Source organism: Pantherophis guttatus, chromosome 13 (genome assembly GCF_059756535.1).
Source record: "Pantherophis guttatus breed Tessera chromosome 13, ASM5975653v1, whole genome shotgun sequence".
In the NCBI taxonomy this organism is placed as follows: Eukaryota; Metazoa; Chordata; class Lepidosauria; order Squamata; family Colubridae; genus Pantherophis; species Pantherophis guttatus.
In genome coordinates, this window is record NC_142075.1 from 3,090,740 (window position 1) to 3,117,496 (window position 26,757).

At 40.6% G+C, this 26,757-nt stretch overlaps 1 protein-coding gene across 6 annotated transcripts in view; it reads left to right on the plus strand.

Moving 5' to 3' along the window:
• Positions 1–26,673, plus strand: part of BLM (BLM RecQ like helicase) — a 34,895-nt gene extending 8,222 nt beyond the window's left edge. For 4 of the 6 annotated variants that reach the window (XM_034435527.3, XM_034435529.3, XM_087877882.1 and 1 more), the window contains exons 6-21: positions 790–1,517; positions 3,054–3,248; positions 10,860–10,978; positions 11,622–11,735; positions 11,945–12,043; positions 12,524–12,672; positions 12,816–12,922; positions 13,950–14,110; positions 16,023–16,218; positions 16,968–17,158; positions 17,471–17,612; positions 18,357–18,556; positions 18,777–18,969; positions 25,461–25,583; positions 25,816–26,014; positions 26,444–26,673. In XM_034435527.3, the coding sequence (XP_034291418.2) occupies positions 790–1,517; positions 3,054–3,248; positions 10,860–10,978; positions 11,622–11,735; positions 11,945–12,043; positions 12,524–12,672; positions 12,816–12,922; positions 13,950–14,110; positions 16,023–16,218; positions 16,968–17,158; positions 17,471–17,612; positions 18,357–18,556; positions 18,777–18,969; positions 25,461–25,583; positions 25,816–26,014; positions 26,444–26,600 (3,073 nt within the window). In that variant the 3' untranslated portion in view covers positions 26,601–26,673. The remainder of the gene's footprint in view (positions 1–789; positions 1,518–3,053; positions 3,249–10,859; positions 10,979–11,621; positions 11,736–11,944; positions 12,044–12,523; positions 12,673–12,815; positions 12,923–13,949; positions 14,111–16,022; positions 16,219–16,967; positions 17,159–17,470; positions 17,613–18,356; positions 18,557–18,776; positions 18,970–25,460; positions 25,584–25,815; positions 26,015–26,443) is intronic. The other 2 variants (XM_034435528.3, XM_087877880.1) reach the window with 1 other exon arrangement.
• The last annotated feature ends 84 nt before the right edge of the window (positions 26,674–26,757 follow it).

The window sequence follows — 26,757 nt, forward strand, 5'->3', positions numbered from 1 at the left end:
CCTTAAGAAATTAAGGTGGGATAGGTTTGTCCAAGTTGCATAGTGTTCAGTCCCCTGAGATTCTCTTAGCTCTTAAAGCAGGCCAGGTTTTTTTAGGTATGCAAGATAACTTCTAGAAAGTAGAATTATGCAAATAAATTCCCTTTTTTTCATCGGGATTTAGTATCTCATAATTTCAGTGCTATTCAGTTCAGGGCTGTAAAACCTCCACAGAAATCCAACCTTGGAAAATATGCCTAGTCCATAAGGGGGAAAATTGTTCCTTACTATTAATATATTAGAGAAACAGGAATGTTGTAGAACAAGAGAGTTCTTAATGATCAGATAATACCATAGTATCATAGTTCTACAGGAAACTCATGGGTGAATAATAATTAAAAAATATTTTTAAATGGGATAGCTTTTTATTATCCATGGCCATTGAGGGTCAGGAGTATTGATTGAATTGTTGAAATTGTTCAATTTCAGTATTGACTAAAACTGTTTCTATCAGTTAGGAAAGATTCCACAGGACAATATATTGCTATTAAGGATAGGTATATTGTATGGAGGATATTTAGGATAATAGTATCACTTCACTTTATTGGCTAAATCAAAACTCTGGAAATGCTTCTATATAATACACTCAAACATATGTTTTAATGTCAATTATGTTTTATAGACAGGGATCTAAATTGGGTTGTGAGTTGTAAGTAAGGTAAAAGATTAAGAAGAGGAGTTTCTGGAAAGGAAACAGCAAATTCATTTGGGAATTTTTAAAACAATAACTTATATTTTTTTTATATCCAGAAGAAAACTGTTGAGCAATTGCAGAAATGGAAGCAGAACCAGTGCTGATAAATTTGTAGATATAAACTCTAAATGTAATTTTGACTACGATGGCTCCCACAATGGAAGTTATTCTTCTCAGCTGGGAAAAACGTCTTCCCCAGTTCCTCAAGGGGCCGTCTTTACTTCTGGACCATTTTCTGGCAAGCGGCTTGGTGACGTTCCCGCACTGCATGGCCTTCATCCGCCACCCTCTCAAGGATGGGCCAGCGCCAATCCTTCCACTTTCCTGAAAGATTCTACCTGGGACACATCCTCTTCTGCCGTGGAAAGTTCAGGCGTATCTTGTCCCAAGAGGGACGCTGGTGGAATAACTGGGCTCCAAAATCCAGACTTAGAAACCAAGACACGCTGGTGGCCTTCAACGCTGAATGGAACAAGTTCGGAGAGCCGAAGGAAACCTGCTCCACTTATGAGCAATGTGGGAAGTGAGAGTCCTTTGGCAACTGGAGGGCAGAAGCTTCATAAGGATGATTTTGATATTGATGATTTGAATGACTTGGACGATGCAGTAAGGGCTTCAACAGCCAGAGACGCTTCCCAGGGCCCGGTCCAGCCTGCTGCAGACGCCTCCCCTGCAGCAAATCTGTTTTTGAAAGAAAACTTGGTTGCAGCCAAGACAGGCGCTGATCTTCTGCATAGCAATTTTTCTTTCACAGACTGTTCTGTGAGGGGCAAGAGTTTCCCTGGTAAATTAGCCTATTTCTTCTTTTAGTGCATTCTGGGAAATAAGCTGCAGTAGGAAATTATGGTGAAGAGTACAGTTAACTCATTTTACAAACAATCTTGCACCAGAGACTCTTATCCACAAATTAACTCAACCTTTTTGAGTATATTCGGATTTTTAGAAACATGTGGGCACTCACCACATAGTTGCTAGGGGTATTTCTCAGTTCACAAGTTGGCTAGCAGTAGGTATGTTTGTATGTGCTTGCGCAGATAAGGTACTTGAAGTTTAGCTAACTCTCCCATTAGGCCTGCTAACCTTTGTCCCTTTTTTGGACTGGGAGGCATATTTCCAAAAAGAGTTCTGGGTTGCATCTGACCATCATTTTTATTCTGTAAAAAACATGTATGGATCCCAATCATTATTCTTTATAATAAAATAACAGAGTTGGAAGGGACCTTGGAGGTCTTCTAGTCCAACCTAGCAAGGGCTCAGGCAAATAACGTACATATATAATACATCAAATAACAACATATCCTTGGGAAGGACTCGATAGGTGGATAAAAATGCCAAACTCAGTCTAAACATCTGGCTGACTGTTTTGATGTAAAAGGTCAGGAAGGAGCAGGGAACGAGATGTCCATTAAAGCAGGTCGCTGGAGGTAGAATGGCACTCCTTGCCAGCATGCCAGGAATGCAAGACCACTAATTGCTATCCATTGTGCACATGCACACATGCATGATAGCACATACATGATGCATTAATTTTAAATAGAGCAGATGGTTTTTCCAATAGAATTTTTTTTCCTTCTGCTCAATAGTATTCACTTCTTGGAGATTGCCTGGACCAGTCTTGGTAAGGTTTTTCAGCTGTGGATTGCCAATGCCTCTTGCTGGCTTTCTGACTAAGGCAGGACTTGAAAAAGTGTATATTTTTCTGGCAGCTTTTTGCATTTAGTTTTTAATGGTAATTTTGAAACTAGCTGCATTATATCCAAAGTTGCTGTGTTGTAATAGGTGAAAACTGAAAGTGTTTCACTGGCTGATCTGCGTGTCAAGATGGGAACTGGGTCCTCTTCAAGACTTCACATTGTTCTGTACATTTATGAGTGGAAATAGAGTGGGTGAAACCTACTGAGATTTAATCATAGCAATAGCACTTAGATTTATATACCACTTTACAGTGCTTTACAGCCCTCTCTAAGCAGTTTACAGAGTCAGCATATTGCCCCCAACAATTTGGGTCCTCATTTTACCCACCTCAGAAGGATTGAAGGCTGAGTCAACCTTGATCCTGGTGAGATTTGAACTGCCAAATTGCAGTCAGCAGAAGTAGCCTGCAGTACTGCACTCTGACCACTGCACCACCACGGCTCATCATTGACATGGCTTAGTAATACACTCCCTCTATCCCTCCTCCCACCCCTGAAAATATTTGGATATTTTCCTGTTTAAGAAATTAATTAAGTTTCAGCACCTTATTGGCTGGCTATAAATTATGGAAACAGCAAATATATTTTGTCTTCAATCTCATACCAAAAATTTGTTTTCTTCCAAGTTCCTCCACTAATTAAGGATACGCCTTCCAGAAATGCCACCCTGGAACCCTTCAGAGGTTTAGCATTTCCACATTCTAATGAGATGATGAAGATATTCCATAAAAAGTTTGGTCTCCATCATTTTCGGACCAATCAGCTTGAAGCCATCAATGCTGCTTTGCTGGGTCAGGACTGCTTCATCCTGATGCCCACAGGTGAGTCTTCAGGCGGAGCCCATCTCTGAATGGTCATTGCCTTCTGCCCTTCGATGAAAGGGGGAAGGGAGAATCAAGGCTGACAAATGACATTTTAAACTCGGGTTGAAATAATCAAGGGGGAAAAAGAGCAGTTATAATAATTGGTTTTAAATCAAGTTGCTGATATTTTGCCTACATTCTAATTGGGACATGCTGATAAACTGAACAATTGGGATTAAATGATTCAGGTGGTGCTGCAACCTTGAACTTTCTTCCCTTATACTGTTCTGATCAATTGTTACAGACAGTTCCTGTCACCTCACAATATTCAATACAAGTGTGCAGCCCCTACAGAAGTGAACCATTGCTATTAGGGGAAATTAAGTTTATGAATGAAATCCATCGTTCCGTCTGTTTTGAAAAGTTATAAATATTGGTTTCAGAGTTGAATGCATTGCATAATTTTGGTAGCTAGACATTAGAATTGGGGAAAACTTCCAGCTCTGAAACCCTGCAAAGTAAGCTATTTCAAACATGCTTACCAACCGCAGTGCATAAATTTATGACTGCAATGGCTTTTAATTGAAATGTCAGGTTCTATTATGGTTCTAAGTCAAGGACTACCTGTAGGTATCATTGAGTCAGACTTGACTCGTAGCAACAAATGCATACCGTTTCAACTGCTTCAATAATAACTGAATGCTTTTCCAGCAGAGTCCTACACTTTTCTGGATCCTGCCCATCCTGTGATCCATTGCCTTCCTTTTCTTTTTTCTTTTTTTTTTATTGAAAAAGTTTTTCAAATACAAATTCCCCCCCCCTTTTTTCCCCCTCCTTCCTAACCCCCCTCCCCCTCCCCTCCCCCTGTGGCTTCTCCAAAATAAAACCCAAGTTAATAACAGATTATATAATACTTTACCATCCTTTTGTTCCACCCCCCATATACTAACCCTTTCTTTCTAACAATATTATTATATCCCCCTTATACTATACATTTCAAAAACAACATTCAACTGTAAGATTATATAATAAATTCTAATTTAGCAATTTCATCTATTCAACTCATAATCTATCCTTCTAACAATATCATTATATCCCCCTTATACTATACATTTCAAAACAACATTCAAAGCAACTTTTGGCTGTAAAACTATATAATAAATCCTAATTTAACAATTTCAACTCATAATCTATCCATTTCCTCCTCCCCCATACATATATCTCTTAATTCGAATCTCTTACGTATATTGATATAACATAACATCCCTTCTCCTAAACTAAACAATCAGTAAACTAACCTGTCTCCACCCACTTTCCTACAGGTCTACATACATAATATTTTCAATATCTTTATTCTTCTGCCCATTCCACTAAAAAAGAATTTATTTACATATATATATAAAATCCTCAATTAACTTTAAATTTGTAATCCTTATGATATCTTCTGTAATGTCTCTCAACTGGATTGTTAATTCCATTACCCATGTTAGGGTAACGTCACATCCTAATTCCAACAGTATGTTCGGTATCTTCAATTACCATCTGCCCTCATCAATAGTAAATGTTTTCATATATAAAAAACCACCCGAGTGACTTTATATTTATATTCCATATAGTGTCGTCTATAATGTCTTCCATCTAGATTATTAATTCCAACCACCGTGTTGGGGTAACAGCCAGATCTTCTGCATGCCCCAGTCCCATAGTTCTCTTGCCTTATAGCTCAGCATAAACGTAATCCATTTGTCAAAGAATCCAAAATAGAAGATTCCAATCCACTCAATTTATGGCCATCTTCACATCCCAAGAGTACAGCACTGCAGAGATCTGTCACTCTCCTCAAGATAATATACACCAATACTTTGCCTCAACTAAATTTCTAAATATTCAATCAGCTCTTAAGTAACTGGCATTACACTGTTGTTTGGTCTAAAAAAATTTATTTTTGTAGGACCTGCTTCTTCTTTTCTTAACTTTTTGTGGCTTAAATCTCCATTCTGGTTTCCTTTCTATGAGTTGTATATCAATTGTTTGGTTTCCATGCTGGTCTGTAGCTTGATAAGTCATCACATTAGAATCCAAAGCCGCCTCTCTTGTATTTATAGGTAATCCAATTGTAGCCTCTGAAGGAGAATCCAGAAGCAGCTCATCCACAAAAGCCTCTGTAACTTGTTGTTTCCGTTACCTCCACCTCCATCTGCTTAGCCTGAATTTCAATCTCTTGTTGATTTTGCTTTTCTTTATTCCCCTCGTGTATTATACGTGGAGATGTTAAACCCATTTTAAAAACCTTATAGTAAAATTCTTCCGCTTTTTCAACAGTATTTAGTTGATATCATTCTCCTTGATATCTCAATATTATACCAACTGGGACATCCCACCTGAATGGGATGTTTTGTTTCTTTAGTTCAGTCACCAAAAATCCAAAATCCTTTCTATCTTTTAACATCTTGGGCGGTAGTTCTTTAAATATCCAAATCTTCCTTCCATGCATTTCAAGAGTGGAGTTAAAAGACTTTTGCACAATATCATTTCTTATTTCTTTATCAGTAAAGTAAATCACCACATCTCTAGGCAGCTGCCTTTGCTTTGCCACCCAAGAATTAACTCTGTAGGCCTTATCAATCTTGCACGATACATCTTCATGGCTAACCTTTAAAATCCTAGCCAGAACTTCAGCAGACATCTTTCTCAAATCTTGTCTTTTATCTTTCTGTATTCCCCTAATTCTAACCGCAAATTCCATGAGTCTGAATTGCATTATTGTGGCTTCATTTTCAATCTTTTGTTTTATATTATCTACATTGTAAGTCTTATAATCAGCTTCCTTTATTTTTTTAAACTCTACTTCTGAGCTTTTTTCTTGAATCCTTATTAAATCATTTTCAATTCTTTGTATTTTATTATCCAAATTATAAATCTTATCATCAACTTCCTTAGAGTCTATTTTTAAATTTATAATTTCATCCATCTTCAGAATTAGTTCTATGAAACTTTTCATATGTTGCTTCAGAATATCATACTTTTGTTAAACCAACTCTTTAATTTCCTGTCTAAAATTTTCAAGATTCAAATTCACAGTCTTATCATGTCTTACCATCTCCTCCAGTAGAAATTTCTTTAGGTCTGTGAAGCCATTCTTCTGCATCTGCAAACTCTCAACTTGTTCATGCGATTTATAAATGGGAGAGCCCCCCCATGGCTTGGTTATCTGGCTTTGTCAGTTTTAGCGCCATCCTGCCACACAACAGATTTTTTTTTCTTTTTCCTTTTAAAGAGAAAGACTTCTCTCCAAACAATATCAATAACAAGTCTCTAAGAAGGAAGAAACATGAAATAAGAGTTTTTTCTCTTCACTTCTAACCAGCACTTTTGCTAGATACTTTGTAACTTTGTAACTTTATAACGTTATAAACTATTCAAACGGAAGGACTTTCGCTTTCAGCTTTTCTCAAGCCTCGGCCAGTCGCCATTTTAAACTCTCCTTTTTCCTCCTTTCACTCTTCTTTAATTTTAAAATCAGTCTTGGGGTTAGAATACTTGCAGTTTAGGATCCCCGATCCAGATTTCATCCTGCTTATTCAGATGATCTGTTAATTTTGTTGATTGGTCTGGTCCCAGCGCCTAGCTCTGCAAAAAGGCAGAGTTCTCCCAAAGCCCGGAGCAGCGGCGAGCGGAAATAGGGAGCCACAACCTGCTTCGTCCCCAAGAGTAAAAAAAAGAACTCTGGGGACTTCGCAGAGGGCTCTACCTGCCCTCGCCAGCTCTATCTCACATTTCCTTTAGGAAATGGAGTTTTTCGAGCCGCCTTTCAGATGTAAAGGCGGCTCTTTACGGGCGACGGGGCTGGCGGTCTCAGAGGACCATCTGGCGGCGGCGGAAGCCAGACCGGAAGCCTTTCCATTGCCTTCCTTTTCTACTTTCCTCGCTTCTGCCAAGGATAACTAAAAGATCTCACCTATTATCCTCTCACATCATCTGCCAAAATTATATACATTTATTTGCTTATCTGGGCGATGATTGCTGGTGATGGTCTCTTTGCTTCCTTTTTAGCTTTTTATTGTCTTCTTCAAATGGTTTGAATTTATCTCTATGTGCCTGTTGATGGCTGATTTGTCTGAGTGCTTCTGGGAATTCCTCAGCATTTTTGGATTTAACTTGGTCTAGGATGCTCACCGTTTCGCAGTTGAACTATGGTTGAGTCTGCTCACCTGTTGTGTGATTAAGAAGTTTTTATTGTGTCTTTTGACTGCTAGTTGGTGTTCATGACTAGTCTGCCTGTGTTCTACATGCAGGTAGTTCTTGACTTATGGCCACAATTGAGCCCAAAAATTCCATTGCTAAGCAAGGCAGTTAAGTGAACTTTGCCCCATTTGGGGACCTTTCTCACCACAGTTGTTAAGTGAATCACTGCAGTTGTTAAGTTAGTAGTGTGATTGTGAAGCGAATCTGACTTTGCTTGTCAGAAGGTTGCAAAAGGGGATCACGTGATCCCGGGATACGGCAAGCGTCATCAACACATGCCAGTTGCCAAGTGTCCAAATTTTGGTCACGTGACTGTGGGGATGCTACAATTGTCATAAGTGTGAAAAAAGATCATAAGTCACTTTTTTCAGTGGTGTTGTAACTTCAACAATCACTGAAGAAAGTTCTAAGTCAAGGACTACCTGTGGCTATTGCAGTCCTTATATTGTATGTTGTAGATGACTCCTTTTCTTTATTCTCGGGCTCCTGGGTCTTTTGGTCTAGATATTTTGAAAAGCTTTAAATGATGATGCCATGTGATTGTAATCACATGTTGGTTTTTTTCTGAGATGTTTCTGATGTATGACAGTGTTATTAGCTTTTCCATACCTTGTGTTGTTTGTGTTGTAGTGGGTTGAGCGGCCGGAGACTGTTCGATAAAGCTCCATGGGTGCCCATTTTGTTGGAAGATGTCATAGGTGGTCCTTTCTCTCGTGCTCTGGGTTGTCTGAGTGATGTTCTTTCCCAGCTCCTTTCGTAGGAGTTTGGGTTGATACTAAAGGCTAGCGGAATACTTGGCTAGTGTAGTGGGTGGTTTTTCAGAGACTTGCGTTTCTAATTTGCCATCACTTCCTCTGCTGATGAGGATATCCAGGAAGGTAGTGTGTTGTTGTTTTCTTGAAGGTGTTGTTGATTGCTTTCTGTGTCTTTTCTAGGTGTTCCTTTTTTATAATGAGAAAGATGTTGTCTACATAGCAGTTCTATCAGGGTGGATTTGATTTAAATCGAGTTGATTTAAATCACTAGTAAAAAGGCTTGATTTAAAACAACTCGATTTAAATCATAATTTTTAAAGAGCAACTGTCATCTCTGCTACTCCTTTGACCCGCTGTTGACTCACCGATAGTCCCAGTGTTGCAGAATATACAGCCTGATGCTTCATAACTAAGCTCCATTTCATGCTGAATAAACTAAATTATTTATGTATCTTAAATAGAAAACTATCTTATGATAGATTTTTACCCCAAAAGTTTTTTATTAAAATAAATTCGATAAAAATCAAAAAAATCCAATTTGAATCAGAAAAATCTGATTTTTTTGATTTTTTTAAAAAAATCATTGATTTTTATCCACCCTGAGTTCTATACTTTTGGTCAAATGCCTGGGAGTGCTGTGCTTTCCAGATGTTGCATTATAGTCTCTGTTAGGAGATCTGAGAATGGTGATTCTGCCAGGGTTTTCCTCCGATTTGTTGGTATATTTGTTCATCAAACTGAAAGTAGATAGAGAGGCAGAAGTTGATAAGAGCCATGATTCTGCATATTTCATGGTTAGCTTGGGTGTGTTATGTAGTTCTGCTGCCCTGGATTCTTTCACTAGTCCTGGATCTATGAATGTAAATGGTGCTGTGACATTGAATGAAACTGTAATCTCATCCTCTTCTGTTATGAGATCTTTGATACTTTGGAGGCCTTTAGTGGGGGGTGGATGGAATATTCACTCCCTGTATGAGATGTCCAAGCTTTTTTGTACATTCTTTAGCTTTGTTGTATGTTGGAGTCTCTTTAGCCATACACTTGGATGAAGAGATATGTCAGGCGTGTGTATTTCTGGATCTCCATAGAAGCGTGGGAAAATGGATCCACTGTTTTTCATCTGCCACTCTTTTTCTTTTGTGAGTTCACTTTTCTTGATTGGGTGGTTAACAGTTCTTGGAAGAAAATAAACTATTGGATTTCTTACTTGGTTGAATTACACATTTACAACCCAGACTGAGCACTCTTCTGCCCCATACCAGGAGCCTGGTAGCGCAGCAGACTAAAGCACTGTTATTAACATCAGCTGCCTGCAATTACTACAAGTTCAAATCTCACCAGGCTCAAGGTTGACTCAGCCTTCCATCCTTTCTAAGGTAGGTAAAATGAGGACCCAGATTGTGGGGGCAATAAGCTGACTTTGTATAAATATACAAAAGTATATTTACAAAAGCCTGGACTATTGTAATGCTCTCTACATGGGGCTCCCCTTGAGGAGCACCCGGAGGCTCCAACTGGCGCAGAGTGCGGCCGCGCGGGTGGTAATGGGAGCGACATGGCGCTCCCATGTGACACCTCTCCTGCGCGAGCTGCACTGGCTCCCGGTGGTCTTCCGGGTGCGCTTCAAGGTTTTGGTTACCACCTTTAAAGCGCTCCATGGCTTAGGACCTGGTTATCTACGGGACCGCCTACTACCACCAATAGCCTCCCACCGGCCAGTACGCTCTCATAGAGAGGGACTCCTCCGGGTGCCGTCAGCCAAACAATGTCGGCTGGCGACCCCTAGGGGGAGAGCCTTCTCTGTGGGGGCACCTACCATCTGGAATGAGCTCCCCCCAGAGATACGGAGGATCCCGGATCTGCGCACCTTCCGCCGCGCTGTGAAGACCTTTTTATTCCATCAGGCGGGCTTGGCCTAATCTCTTCCCTTTTTAAACATGTAAATTTTAATCTGTTTTTAAATTATTGGGGTGTTTTAAATTTGTCTGGGCCAAAATGATTTAATCTGATTTTATCTGGTTTTTTAAATTTTTTGTATCTATGTTATTTTATTGTTTGGCTGTTCACCGCCCTGAGTCCTTCGGGAGTAGGGCGGTATACAAATCAAATTAAAAAAAAAGTATGAAGGCTATTGCTTAACGCATTGTAAGCCGCCCTGAGTCTTCGGAGAAGGGCGGCATATAAATCAAATTAAAAAAAAAATTATAAAGCTATTTTCTGTTTTAATTTTAATGTATGATTTGCTGTTCATTATGATTAGAAGTCATTTTCAGGATTTCAGTCAGTGTGCATAATAATCTGAATTCCTATGCAATCTAATCTTTGGCTGCACTTTAAATAAAAACCCAAAGAATGATCTCCTAAAATAAATTTCATAAGAAATAACTGTATTTTATCTGAGCAAGTGTTAAGGATCTTCCGGGGATGCTTCACTCCTGCACCAAACAGAAGGTTGAACTTAGTGGTTCTTTGCATCTCAGTCTCGGGTCAGATTTTAATCTTCATGGTAGTAGAGGTGATGGAGAAAGTGAGTGGAAGCACTGGGCCTCCTCCCATGGTTGTGCGTATAGAACTAGTAGCAGAATAGAACATGAGTAAAATTTTCATCTTGTGCTTTTGCTCTGCTCAGGAGGTGGCAAGAGTCTGTGCTATCAGCTACCAGCCTGTGTTTCGGTGGGAGTCACCATCGTCATCTCTCCGTTGAGGTCCCTGATAGTGGATCAAGTCCAGAAGCTGACCTCAATGGATGTGAGTTCAAGATGGCTTCCTGCTTGATTGTCTGTAAATTGCATGAAATGCAAAACTTTTTAAGATCACTGTATCTGTCACGGGCATATTGATTTCTGCTCTTTACAGTGTGACTGTGCAAATATAAAACTCTAAATTCTTGTAGAATCTGTGTTCATACAAAATTTAGTGGGTTAGTCCTGTTAAAAATCTAGGAAGAAAACCTGGTGTATAACTGCTTTCATCGAAATAACAATGTAGCCTTGGCTTCCCCAGAGTTATGGGTCCAGCCGGAATTGGGGTTTTTTACATATAATTGTTATTGAAACATTTAAATGAGAAGATGAACACTAAGACAAAGAAATAGCAAAAATACAAGAAAAGAAAATTGAAGAAAAGTAGAAAAGTAAGAAAAACATTATACAAAAGTGGCTTCCAATATATAACAGCAGTTATAAGTACAGGTCCATCTAGAATTATGTGGTGCTTCTTACAATTTGGTTCTGTGGCTGAAGGGACGAGCATTGGCCAAGAGCAGAGCAGTGATCTGACCTTCCCCACTCCAAGCACAAGCATTGGCCTTACTGTTGATCAGTTTCCGAATGAAGCGGTCAGCAGCAACCAAGATTAGCTGCAAATTAGAGCCACTGTCTTCTCTGTCTAGATTCCAGCCACGTACCTCACAGGCGACAAGACTGATGCCGAAGCATCCCGAATTTACATGCAGCTCTCAAAGAAAGATCCCATCATAAAACTCCTCTACGTTACTCCAGAGAAGGTTTGTATGGAGGCCTGAGCTGCTTAGCAGCGCTCCAGCTGACCCAAAGGGTTTGGATGGAGTTGGCTCTGCCCAGGTCCCTGCATAGGTGAGGAGGCTTTGGTTGCTGTTGCCTGCCTGATGGGGCCTGAGGGTGAAGGAGACAAGAAGTCTTGGAACAGTGCCAGAGTTGCGGCCTCTGGGCCTCCTGCTGCTCTTGCTTTCCCCAGGTTTGCTCGAGTGGTCGGCTGATGTCAGCGCTGGAGAATCTGTACCAGCGGCAGCTCTTGGCTCGCTTTGTGATCGATGAGGCCCATTGCGTCAGTCAGGTGATCTGTTTTCATTGAAAAGGGCACAGACGGCCACAACGGTTGTCTATTTCACTAGCGGTCAAGGCACCAGGCCGGAAAGTGGGAGACCTACAACTCCCACCTTTGGCATGAAAGCCAGCAGGGTGACTTTGAGCTAGTCCCCCTCTTTCAGCCCAGCCCGTCTCACAGGGTTGTTGTTGTGGGGTTAACAGAAGGAGGAATGGATATGTTTGCAGCCTTGAGTTATTTGTAAAAATAGTAGATGCGGAATACAGTCGTGTGATAAAGAAAGTTACACCCTGCTGGAATTCTGTGGTTTTACATATCAGGACACGTACTCCTGTTCATCTGAGGTTGTGTTTACCTCCCTTTAAAAACTGGTAAGGATCAGATGATTTTTACTATGTCTTGATACATAAAACTATAGAACACAAAAAGTGTGCTTTTTTCACATGACTATATAAATGTAAATGTAACTTTTAAAAATCTTTTTATTAGTGGGGTCATGATTTTCGCCAAGATTACAAGCGGCTTAACATGCTCCGAAAGAAGTTCTCCTTGGTTCCCATGATGGCTCTTACTGCCACCGCCAACCCCAGAGTGCAGAAGGACATCCTGAATCAACTGGAGATGCACCAGCCCCAGGTGTAAGTTGGACTTGGAGGCAGAGGAGAGATTTCCTTCTTGGGAAATTTGGAGAAGAAATGGCTTCACTGGGATTGCTGTGTAGATGAGCTCTAGAGTCATTCAATAATCCTTTTATTCAACTAAATCGCTAATATCCTTCTAGGTTTACTATGAGCTTTAACAGGCACAACTTGAAATACGACGTCTTACCGAAGAAACCCAAAACTGTTGCTTTAGATTGCTTACAATGGATCAGAAAATACCACCCCTGTAAGTCATGACCCGTTCTTCCTTGATCAATGTCTTCTTGTATGGGATTATTATAAACCCAAAAGTTTTTATTAGATTACAGAGAAATTCTGGTATTTGCTATCTTAGTGTTCCTTTGTGAAATATGCACAAAATAGGTAAGCCTAGTGGGATGATTCTGTAGATATCTAAAACCTGTTCAAAAATGTCCCATATTAATAAACAAAGTGGTGCCGTGTGGCTAATGCAAGTTTCTTCAATCCTTTTGAAATTTGGGGCCCTTTAATTTTGAAAAGTATTTGGGTAATAGCACCAATGAGCTGGTTGTAAGGGATGTGCCAGATACAAAAGCTTGGAAATTTGGGGTCCTTTTTCCCCTACCTTTATGCTTTTTCTGGAGTTAGAAAGGCCCATTGAGGCTTTTTACCTATTCAAGGCCAAAATCCAAATGCAGGCATCCCAGAGAGAAGGACATCCATCTTCAAGAAGGGGATAAATGATTTTATACATATTTTTTCAAATGTGGCTTTTGTTGGGAAGGCTAGGTATTTGGGAAGGTCCCTCCTTTCTGGAACAGTGGCATCCATGAGCATTACGTTGCATGCCCCACATGAGAGTATTGGTTGAAGACCATCTGAGATGTTGGCAGAACAGCAACAGGCAACAACATTTCCAGAGCTACACCTTCATCATCTTGTTATGGGATGAGAGAAAAGCCGGCTTTGTTGTTTGGGCTAAGATGGGAAAGGACTTTGTCATCTGTTACAATCTTTAAAGGGCAGGGAAGCCATGGAGATAAAGGAACAATGTCAAGTTTGACGGTTGGGTTTGTTTCTATCCGATGGTGAATTGTTATAAGCTGCCATTAAGTAAAGCCAACGGATGGAATTCCAAACTGTATTGTCTTCTTGAACAGACCAGCAACTTTAAGATGGGTGGCGTTCAACTCCCAGAATTCCCCAGCCAATTTAAAGTTGTTGAGGTTGAGAAACCCTGGAAGAGATCTTTAGAGGACTTGAGACCCTGAACCTTTTCCTGTGTGTTGCAGGTGACTCGGGAATTATTTATTGTCTCTCGCGGTATGAATGTGACTCAGTGGCCAACGCTTTGCAAGGGGGGGGGCTCTCAGCCCTGGCGTACCATGCTGGCCTCCCGGACGGCACTAGAGACCTCGTGCAGCAGAAATGGATTAACCAGGATGGATGCCAGGTAGAAAGAAGACCCTGCGAGAAAGGGAGATCCAGTCACGAGCCATGTCAGCAATTAAAGCCAAAGGGGAGGGGGGGCAATGGGACCCGCCCTCTACAAAGGGAAGTGCAGGGAACGCTTGAGCCCGGTCAGATTTCAAGAGCTCAGACCGGCACCGATTCTACTGACATAATAGCAAAATAGGGCTTTTCGTTCTTTGACCAATACTGTGGCTTGAACAGGATTCTTGGGAAGACGAGAAGCCTTAAGAACACTTAGAATACTGCATCCAGTTTTGGTCTCCATATTACAGGTAGTTCTCGACTTACAACAATTCGTTTACTGACTGTTCAAAGTTTCAGTGGTACTGAAAAAAGTGATTTATCACCGTTTTTCACGCTTAGGACCGTTGCAGCATCCTCATAGTCATGTGATCAAAATTCTGACAGTTGGCAACTGACTCATACCATACTTATGATGGTTGCCATGTCCCGAGGTCACATGATCACCTTTTTCAACCTTCTGACAATGGGGAAGCCAGATTCATTTAACAACCACATTACTAACTTAACAATTGTAGCGATTCACTTAACAACTGCTGCAAAAAATGTCATAAAATGGGGCAAAACTCACTTAACAAATGTCTCATTTAGCAGCAGAAATTTTGGGCTCAATTGTGGTCATTGAGTCAAGGACTACTTATATAAAAAAGATAGTACAGAAAAGAGCAACTAAGATGACTAGGGAGCTGGAGGCCAAAACATGAGGAACGGCTGCAGGGATTGGATTTGTCTAGCCTAGTGAAAAGAAGTACAAGGGGTGACGATAGCAGTCTTCCAATATTTGAGGGGCTGCCACAAATGGGGGGGGGGGTTTCCCACCTATTCTCCAAAGCACTTGAAGGCAGGACAAGAAGCAATGGGTGGAAACGAATCAAGGAGAGATCCAACCTAGAACTAAGGAGAAAATTGTTCTCCTGCAGGGAGAACAATTAGCCATTGGAACAGCTTGCCTTCTGTGGATAGCAATAGCAAAGCACTTAGACTTATATACCACTTCATAGTGCTTTTACAGCCATCTCTAAGTGGTTTAGAGTCAGCCTCTTGCCCCCAACAATCTGGGTGCTCATTTTACCCACCTCGGAAGGATGGAAGGATGAGTTAACCTTGAGCCGGTGAGATTCGATCTGCTGAACTGCAGCTAGCAATCAGCTGAAGTAGCCTGCAGTACTGCACTCTAACCACTGCCACCTCCTCGGCTCTATCCAGTGCTCCATCACTGGAGGTTTTCAAGAAGAGACTGAACAGCCGCTTGTCTGGAATGGTATAGGGTCTCTTGCTTGAGCAGAGGGTTGGACTAGATGTCCTCCAAGGTGCCTTCCAACTCTGTTTTTCTATTATCAAATGGGACAAAATGTTCCAGTTCAGAAGACATTGGCTCAAATAGTATGCCATCATTTTGGGCACTGCCCAATGTAGCAATTGGGCTGCCTCCCCTGATTGGATCCCCCACACTTGATAAAACCGTTCGTGTGCTTGACTTTTCCCTCCTTGGGAGGGGTTTGAAGAAGAGCAGAAGAGAGAGTGGGATTGCCTGCAGTCCTGGCAGCGTCTCTGTGGGCTAGCAATGAGGGATAGGCCAAAGGGGATGAACCAGTGACCGGCTCTGCCCGTCAGTTGGCTGCACTCTCGCTTTGGTTCTTCCCTAGCAAAGCCCTGGACTTGCCTTGATCCCCAGCCATACCGGCACCAGCAAAATAGGGAGCAATGTGGTAGAAGAGGCAGCCAGGCCCATGGGCAGGGAACGTGGCCGAGGATGGCGAGCACTCTGCCCAGCCTGAGCTTTGGGCAAAGGGGAAAAGGGAAGGAGCCAGAGTTAGTCCAGGATGCTCTTGCTTCCCCTGCATGAAGTGGCCTGTTCTATTGCCTTCCAGGTTATCTGTGCCACCATTGCATTTGGAATGGGGATCGACAAGCCCGATGTGCGCTTTGTGATCCATGCCTCCCTCCCGAAATCGATTGAGGGCTACTATCAGGAATCCGGCAGAAGCGGGCGGGATGGTGAAGTCTCCCACTGTCTTCTTTTCTACAGCTACAGCGATGTGACCAGGCTGAGACGGCTCATCCTGAGTAAGTGTCATTTCAAGGCTGGGGCTTTTCAAGCTCTGACCTGGCCGTTATTCCCTTGCCCACTCACGATGCTGCTCACTCCCAAAGGGTCCAGTCGGCTAACGGTGAACAGAAAACCCTAAACTTAAATAGAGGGAATATCCAGCTGATGATCTTCTTTCCGTGCTTCTCTGTGCAAGCAGCCCTTCCCGAAGCAACGCTCACTGCCTGCCACTCCAACAATATTCAGAGCCAAAATAAGACTGACTTTATCTTGCTTGGACTATTACGTGAGAGGCCGTCACATTCCAGCCTTTCATAATTTGGCTTTGGCTTCTTTTGCCTAGAAAGTCAGCCAGAATTAGTCTAGCTGATTATAACGGCTGCCTGGCTGATTTCTTTTGTTTCCTGTTTGCCGAGGGATCTGTGTATATAGGTGAGGATTGGGAACAGGTTGGGCTTTAACAGCTAGGACTAATTTTTCAAAAAATGGAAAATGCACTACAATTGGCAGCTGCTTTTCCCAGCAAACTTTGGGACGGTGCTTGTCCCAACCTAATCTGATCCAGCAGGACTGTCTGGCAGCTGAGGGATCTCCTTGTTCCAGGAAAATGGCCACAAAGGGGGTTCCAGGGTCCGTGGGGTGTTTCTTTCCATCCTCACCAGGTTCCTCAGAAGTTTGCAGCGGCTTTGTGAAACTTTAGTCGCTTGTCCCAGGTCTTGCTCCTCTGGACCCTTTTCTCACAAGGGCCCCGCTGCTTGCCTTTCAGTGGAAAGGGAGGGCAACAGCCACACCCGGCAGACACACTTCAACAACCTCTACAGCATGGTCCATTACTGCGAGAACATCATGGAATGCCGGAGGATACAGTTGCTGGCCTACTTCGGAGAAACAGACTTTAATCCTAGGTTTTGTAAGGAGCACCCCGAAGTAAGTTGCGACAACTGCTCCAAACAGCAGGTAAGCAGCTCTGCCTCAAAGTTTGCCTCTAAACAGCTGGATCAGGCCCCTCTCTGAGGAGTGGGCAGTTTAAAAATATGAAATATAAATACTAAACATAAATCTTCCTGGGAAGGGCTGAAAGCAGCCAGCTGAAGAAGTTCGTTTTCCATATGGTAGCATACCATTTTTTCTCATTATTGCTGTTCTTCATCCCAAAAAGGCTATTATATGATATTCCTATTATAAGTAATTAATTACATTTACACGACATTTAAGTGGTATTAAACTGGCTTATGTGAGATACAGAATTAATAAAACTACATTTATTAGGTATACAAGTTGAGGAATGTGACCGAAGAAGTAAAAAACATTGTGAGGTTTGTAAAGGAATATTGTGGTGAAAAAGGACCTAGAAATATCAAGAGAAATGCAGGAAGATATACCCTCAATATGATGATTGACATTTTCTTGGGTAAGTTCCACATTATACGTATTTGCATGTACATATACAAATCCTGTATATTTTTTTCAACATTGGGTGCCGGATAGGTTGTAAAACATTTTCTCCCCAGCCCTCCCCTTTTGCCAAGGAAGGATGTGCATGATTTCACACACAGTCACTTCCAGGAGTATCCCATGGCTCTCTTTATCCCCCTCCTTGTCTTCTGTTGGGGCTCAGAGGGTAGTAGCCTGTTGACATGACAGAGATGGCGGGGTGGAATTTGTGCCCAAGCAATGGGCATCCCGGCTTCCATATTGCTTGGGTGGGGGGGTCTTCTCTTTCTTTCAGCAACAGAGAAGCCAAGTGAATTGCTTAACGCATTGTAAGCCGCCCTGAGTCTCCGGAGAAGGGCGGCATATAAATCAAATTTTTTAAAAAAAATTGCCTGAGGAGAGACTGGTCAGTCTCTTTGACTGCCCTGGCTATCTGTGTGGGAAGCAGGGAGGGCTGAAAGGAGGAATCGGGAGGGGCCAGGCTCTCTTCCCCTTTCTATGAGAAACCCAGAGAGAGGTGCATATTCCAGGCTGCCCAATCAGCGCACTCTGGCTCAGACCTTCCCAGCTGGTTATATCCGGATGTGGACCCGACTCTTTCTTGTTCAGTGCCAGACGTTTCCAATCCTGGGCTCTGTTCTTTCTGAAGAAGAGCCGTGAACTTTCAAATGATAAATTGGCTTGGCCATGAAAATAGGCTATACTCTCCTCCTTTTCCTAGGTTCAAAAGCTGCAAAGATTCAGTGTGGTCTGTTTGGCAAGGGAGCAGCCTACTCCCGCCATAACGCCGAGCGACTTTTTAGGAGGCTGGTACTGGACAAGATTCTGGATGAAGACTTGTACATCACTGCCAACGATCAAGCGATAGCGTATATCCAGCTGGGGGAAAAAGCTGGTGCTGTGCTGAACGGCTGTTTGCAGGTGTGTGACTGCAGACTCAGCTGCCCCTCAGCATGGGCTGGAGCTGCTCCGGAATGGTTCAGAAAAACAGAATAGTGACGGGGGCTGCTGCAAAGGGGCTTTCCTGCTGTCAGCCATCAGTTGTTCTGGACTGTCCCCTCTTCTTTCTTCTCTTGTAAACAACATTTCAGAAGTGTTCTTATTTTTATTGTATACCAACTTGCATCTTCATGCCCTCCAGGTGGAGTTCTGTGAAACAGAAAGTGCCAGCAATATCCGGAAGCAGAGGGCTTTGGAGACCAAGATGTCCCTACGGGAAGAGATGGTTAAGAAGTGTCTCTCTGAACTCACAGATGTCTGTAAAAACCTTGGGAAAGTGTTTAATATCCACTATTTTAATATTTTTAACACTGCCACATTAAAAAGAATAGCAGGTAATATATATATATATATATATGTATATCTTCATGGAAAAAATGTGTATGATATATTTGAGGATAAATCCTATGTGTTGCAATAAAAATAACAAGCGTTTTATCATAACTATCATGTCACTGGCATGCCAAATGTACAATTTCCAACACTTCAATGCAATGCTCAGGTTATGTATGATAAATGCAACGCTTGTTCAAATAGCAATCCTTGCCATTTTATAGAATAGAATACTTTATTGGACAAGTGTGATTGGACACACAAGGAATTTGTCTTGGTGCATACGCTCTCAGTGTACATAAAAGAAAAGATACGTTCATCAAGAATCATAAGGTACAAGGTTACAGTCATAAGTGGAAGGAGATGGTGGGATACGATGAGAAGATTAATAGTAATGCAGACTTAGTGAATAGTTTAACAGTGTTGAGGGAATTATTTGTTTAGCAGAGTGATGGCGTTCAGGAAAAAACTGTTCTTGTGTCTAGTTGTTCTGGTGTGCAGTCCTCTATAGCGTCGTTTTGAGGGTAGGAGTTGAAACAGTTTATGTCCAGGATGCGAGGGGTCTGTATTTATTTATTTATTTGTTTGTTTATTTATTTATTGGTTCGATTTATATGCCGCCCTTCTCCGGAGACTCAGGGCGGCTTACAATGCGTTAAGCAATAGCCTTCAAACTTTTGTATATACCTGCTTAGTAGGGCTTTCGGCCCCCCCAAGCGATGTTCTTTTTTATAGAAAGTCAGCTTATTGCCCCCACAATCCGGGTCCTCATTTTACCTACCTCGAAAGGATGGAAGGCTGAGTCAACCCTGAGCCTGGTGAGATTTGAACTTGCAGTAATTACAGGCAGCCGGTGCTACTTTAACAGCACTTTAGTCTGCTGTGCCACCAAGGCTCTATAGATATTTTCACAGCCCTCTTTTTGACTTGTGCAGTATACAGGTCCTCAATGGAAGGCAGGTTGGTAGCCATTGTTTTTTCTGCAGTTCTAATTATCCTCTGAAGTCTGTGTCTGTCTTGTTGGGTTGCAGAACCAAACCAGACAGTTATAGAGGTGCTGTTGACAGACTCAGTAATTCCTCTGTAGAACTGTATCAGCAGCTCCTTGGGCAGTTTTATCTTCCTTTATTTGCCAAGTGTTTATCTTGGAATGTCAATGGGTTGAATTCAGCACAGAAAAGGAAAAAATTATTCACATATTTGAAACAATTTAATAATGATATAATATGTTTACAAGAAACGCATATTACAACTCAAGATCAAAAATATTTGATAAACTCAAAACTAGGAGTACATTATATATCTTCAACTTCGCAGAAAAAGAATGGTGTGGTTATTTATGTAAATAAAAAATTAACAGCAAAAGTTATAGAAGTAGATCAAGATGGTAGATTTGTAGCAATTGAATTGTTTACAGCAAATGGGCAAATTCTTTTGATTGGAATTTATGCTCCCAACCAACAACAGGATTATTTTTACAAGATGTTACATACTAAAATATTGCAATGGGACTACAGATCTATTTTAATTATGGGAGATTGGAATGGAGTAATTGATTCTAAATTAGATAAAAAGAGCTTGGCAAAGTCTAGAATTAGATTACCACAGACCTTTTTTGATATGAAAGAAGATATGGAACTAAAAGATGTTTGGAGAATACATAATCCAAATGAATTGGATTACACTTTTTTTTCTGATAGACATAGATCCTTTTCTAGGATTGATTTTATCTTGTTGTCAAATGATCTACTTGTTAAGACAAAAAGAACAAAGATTTTTCCAAGAACTTTGACTGATCATAGTCCTGTATGGATAGAAATCGAGATGGATAAGGTTGAGAGACGTTCTTGGAGATTAAATGAGAACTTGTTTAGATATGAAAAAAATATAATAGAACTTAAAAAGCATTTGAAAGAATTTTTTGAAATAAATTTGAATAAAGGTACCCCAGTTGAAATTGTTTGGGATGCAAGTAAAGCTTATATGAGAGGGGTACTTATCTACATGAATTCTAAACATAGACTGTTCCGACAAAAGAAAAGATCTGAGTTGGAAATGGAAATAAAGAATAAAGAACAGTTACTTATTAAAAACCCAACAGATGAAAGAATACGAAGTGCTATAAAACTTTTGAAAGACCAATTCCAAATGCTTATGGCGGAACAAGTTGCAACAAGCTTACAATACGCGAAGCATAATACATTTTGCAATGCTAATAAACCGGGCAGATGGTTGGCCTACACATTGAGGAAAAAACAAAGTATGCGGACTATTGACAGTATCGATATTGGAGGGAAAGAAATTTTTCAACAAAAATTAATTAAAGAAGCTTCTGTGGATTATTATACTAAACTATATGCTAAAGAAGAGGTGCAGAATGGACTTATAGAAAAATATTTAAAGGATAAGAGAGTTACAAAAATTACTGATCAACAAAAGGAAAGAATGAATTATCTTATAACAGAGGAGGAGATAATAGTAGCAATTAAACAGCTAAAAACAGCTAAAGCTCCTGGTACGGATGGTTTGACTGCAGTGTATTACAAAACTTTACAAGCTGAAATGGTGGGACAACTTAGAGATTTATTTTGCAATATTCAACAAGGGGGTAAAATACCCCCATCCTGGACAACTGCTTATATATCTTTGATACCAAAGGAACAAGTTGGTCCTAAAAAACCAGAGAACTACAGACCAATATCTCTTTTGAACACAGACTATAAAATTTATGCGAAGGTATTAGCCAACAGGTTGATGCCAGTAATCCAAAAGGTGATTCATGAGGACCAAGCGGGATTTATTGAGGGCAGATACATGAAGGACAATGTAAGGCAAGTAATAGACTTATTGGAATATCTTGATAAGAATAAACAGATTTCTGCAGTGCTGGTCTTTTTGGATGCGGAGAAGGCCTTTGATAGAGTGGATTGGAATTTTCTACTAAAGACTTTAGAAAAGATGGGCTTTGGGGACCAATTTACACAGGCGATCTCAGCAATTTATCAAGAGCAAAAAGCACAGATTATTATTAATGGAAGTTTGACGACAGAGTTTAAAATTGAAAAAGGAACAAGACAGGGATGTCCGTTGTCCCCACTTTTATTTATTTTAACATTGGAAGTCTTGCTAAATACAATACGGGACTCTAAAATTTTGAAAGGTATAATGATAAGGCAAGAGGATTATAGAATAAAGGCATTTGCAGATGATCTGGTGGTTACCCTGTCACAACCAATGGAATCAACAATCCTGATGAATGACATTATACAAGATTATGGTAGAGTTTCAGGTTTTAGACTGAATTCAAAAAAGACTAAAATGATAGTCAAAAATATGACACAAGATCGTAAACATGAGCTTGAAAGGAGGGCAGGTTTTGAAATTGTACCTAAGGTAAAATATCTTGGAGTTCAGGTTGCAGAATCAAATATGAAATTGTTTCAAAATAACTATGAGGTGTTGTGGCGAGAGGTTCAGAAAGATATGGAGACTTGGAAAAAGCTGCAACTGTCTTTACTTGGAAGAATAGCAGCAGTTAAGATGAACATGTTGCCAAGATTTCTGTTTTTGTTTCAAATGATTCCGGTGCTTAAAAGTGATAAACAACTGAAAGTTTGGCAAACTGGACTTAATAAGTTCGTCTGGAACGAGAAAAAGCCGAGAGTGAAATTGAAAATTATGCAAGATGTTCCAGAAAGAGGAGGCCTTAAACTTCCAAACCTACAGTTATATTATGATGCAGCAGCTTTAACTTTAACAAGTGATTGGTTTGGGGGTAAAAAGGCTGGAATATTGAATGCAGAAAGTTTTGATCTTGAATTTGGATGGCATGCTTACCTATTTTATGATGACAAAGTTGATAAAGTATTTAAAAGTCATATACTTAGAGACTCTTTGATGAGAGTTTGGAAGAAGCACCGACTCAAATGGGATTATAAAATACCGCTATGGCTGGATCTTGGTCATACCTTGTGGAATACAAATATAATGTCACTCGGGGGGTTTTTATACAAAGAGGTTCTTTTTACAGATGCGGGCAGATGGCAGTTGAAGACATTGCAGACACTGTTGGATGAAAGGATTAATTTAACCTGGTTACAATATAATCAATTACAATTGAGATGGAAAGAGGACCAAAAAACTGGTATTATGTTGCATGAGGAAGAATTGGTTAGACATATAAGAGAGAAAGGTCTAATGCATATTAAAAGGCTTTATAATGTTTTGCTAGAAAGGGATTCAGAAACGGAATTAGTTAAAGATTGCATGATTAAGTGGGCACAAAATTTTGAAGAACCAGTGATGTTGGAAACATGGGAAAAAATTTGGGTTCAGAATGTTAAATTTACACAGTCGCAGAATCTGAGGGAAAATTTTTATAAAATGTTTTATAGATGGCATTTAGATCCTAAAAAGTTGTCATGTATGTACCCTAATGTTCAGCCAAAATGTTGGAGATGTGAATGTTTGGATGCTACGTATTATCATGTTTGGTGGACCTGTAGGAAAGTTAAGGCTTTTTGGATAAAAATATGGTGGGTCATGCAGAACGTTTTGAAGAAAAAAATTCAATTTTCTCCACAATTGTTTTTATTGGGCATAGTTAAGGGTTTTACACGGGATGAAACAAAATTAATATTGTATATGATAACAGCAGCAAGATTGTTGATAGGTAAATATTGGAAGAATGAAGCTTTGCCTACTATCGAGGAATGGACTTCGAAGATGGCCAGTTTTGCAGAGATGGCGAAGATTTCAGCATATTTAAAAGATTGTTCACAAGAGACTTATGAATGGGAATGGAAAAGGTGGATAGAATATGTTCAGAACAAATACCAAATTAGAAAGTATCAAATAGCTTTTATTTGAAAACAATGTATTAGAAATATTTTAATATAAAGAGACAAAGAGGGAAAATTATATAGGGGGAGGGATGGGTTCAGGTATATATATCAGTGTTATTAGTTATGAGTACATAATAGGGAAGTCTGGGGGGGGAGGGTTAGGGAGGGTTAGGGAGGACGGGAAGTTTGGGGAGGGAGGTGGGGGGGTGAAAAAAGGGGTGAAAATGTAATTGTAAAACTTTTGCAATAAAAAAAAAAAAGAATCATAAGGTACAAGGTTACAGTCATAAGTGGAAGGAGATGGTGGGATACGATGAGAAGATTAATAGTAATGCAGACTTAGTGAATAGTTTAACAGTGTTGAGGGAATTATTTGTTTAGCAGAGTGATGGCGTTCAGGAAAAAACTGTTCTTGTGTCTAGTTGTTCTGGTGTGCAGTCCTCTATAGCGTCGTTTTGAGGGTAGGAGTTGAAACAGTTTATGTCCAGGATGCGAGGGGTCTGTATTTATTTATTTATTTGTTTGTTTATTTATTTATTGGTTCGATTTATATGCCGCCCTTCTCCGGAGACTCAGGGCGGCTTACAATGCGTTAAGCAATAGCCTTCAAACTTTTGTATATACCTGCTTAGTAGGGCTTTCGGCCCCCCCAAGCGATGTTCTTTTTTATAGAAAGTCAGCTTATTGCCCCCACAATCCGGGTCCTCATTTTACCTACCTCGAAAGGATGGAAGGCTGAGTCAACCCTGAGCCTGGTGAGATTTGAACTTGCAGTAATTACAGGCAGCCGGTGCTACTTTAACAGCACTTTAGTCTGCTGTGCCACCAAGGCTCTATAGATATTTTCACAGCCCTCTTTTTGACTTGTGCAGTATACAGGTCCTCAATGGAAGGCAGGTTGGTAGCCATTGTTTTTTCTGCAGTTCTAATTATCCTCTGAAGTCTGTGTCTGTCTTGTTGGGTTGCAGAACCAAACCAGACAGTTATAGAGGTGCTGTTGACAGACTCAGTAATTCCTCTGTAGAACTGTATCAGCAGCTCCTTGGGCAGTTTTATCTTCCTTTATTTGCCATCTCATCCACCTGTTTTCTCACTTGCTTTCTCTGCATAAGCTTGAATTAGGTAAGAAAAGGCCATGCTACCTGACAACATTTAAAAAATCTGTTACTTGGTAGGATGCTGTAAGTGTTGTAAAATTTGTCTGTCTTCAGATTTTCCAGCTTTCAAAAGTGCCCTGTTTCTATAGCCCTGGCTCCATTTCATGCAGATTTCTTCGTGTCTGTCTGATGACCTTCAGGCAATATCAGGCTCATAATGCTCTCCATGAAAAATCAGTCAATGTCACTGAGTCCTGACAGGGTGTTGGAAAGTCAAATAACATCCCTGAAGGCAGAGATGGCAAGGTTTTTTTGTATTGTAGTGGGGGAATAAGGATCTTCCATGATGTCAACAGGTGGCCAACATGTAGCAGCTCTTGGCTGATCTCAAAAAAGCTAAGCAGGATTGGTTGGTTGGTTAGACTTGGAATCGAGACTACCGTGCTGTAGCCTAAATTGGGAAGTTTAAAAAAAATTCTTGGAAGACAGGAATGACAAGCCAGTTTTGTATTGCGGATACCAAGAAAGCTGTATTGAGATTTTTTTTTCCAGAGACTTTGTCTTCAGATCCAGCAGTTTTGCTTCAGATTGATGGTGTCACAGAGGACAAATTAGAGAAGTATGGAGCAGAAATAATAGACGTGATGCAGAAGTATTGTACAAAGTTACTACCAGGTATTTAAATCACTTAATTTACTTAATGCATAGGCTGGCCACACTGCAACTGAATCTTACTAAAATGTTAACTTCTGTCCTGTTGACTCTTTTCCTTATCGCTGACACAGCTCAGTTGTTTAGATCTAGACAAGGTTCTCAGGCAGTCTTTGGGGGCAGTCATGCCAATGGGACCCCTAAGGCAGAAATGCTGTCCGAACTAAGAAAAAGGAAGTTGGGTTTTTCTCCACAGCAGAAAAGAAGCCTCTCGCAGCCACAGAGACTGATGTTAGCAGATGTGACAGTGAAGGTGAGGAGGGAGAAGCAACGTATACGACGTCCAGCTATTTCCAAACCAAAAATGGCAAGGGAAGGAAGAGGAAGAAGTCTCATTTTTTTAGAGAATCGAAGAAAAAAAAAGGATCTGGGGGACAGCAGGCTTATTCTAAGAGGTATGTTTTCCGATTGTTCATAAAGGTTGAATAAAACTGTGACATAGTGCTAATGAAGCATCTTTTAACTATTTCATCATGAAAAGTTCCTTGGAGATATTCACTGGTAGGCCTGCGGGTTGAATTCCGACATTGACAATAGCTTTGGAATTCTTTAACATGACCAGTGACTGGCTGTGCCTCTCCTTCCCCACCTCCCCACCCCCATTGTAACAGCCACACAAATATAAATACCACCTGAGCACTGAGGTTTCAGAAAAGGTGATGAGAAGGAAACTCTTCACTTTTCATACTCCTAAAAGAAGTCTCTGCTGGTGTCACTATGTTTCCTTTCTCCATGTGCAAATGACCTTTTAAACTGTGTGGCAGAAGCCCATGTGATTTTTTTGAAACAAAAGCTATAGCCCGTTTGTTCTTCTCTCTTCCTAGGAGTTACAAAGCCTGCAAAAGCGCATCCTCCAATTCTAGAAGTTCTACTTCCTGTGTTTTTCCTGGCCAACCAGGAGCTGGCAAGAGGCCTGGAATCATGGCACCGCCAAAGCCCCAAAGCAGACAATACCTTAAACCTTCTTACATGCTATTGTGATGCCCTTAAAAGTTATTTTCATTTTTATAGATGTTATTCAGCATAAATGTATTAAATTTTTCAATGACTTTTATATTAAGTACTCGTATTTCATAACTTGCTCGTACATAAGTAAAGCATTTAAATTAAGTCACTTCTTGTGAGCTGCTGCATAAGA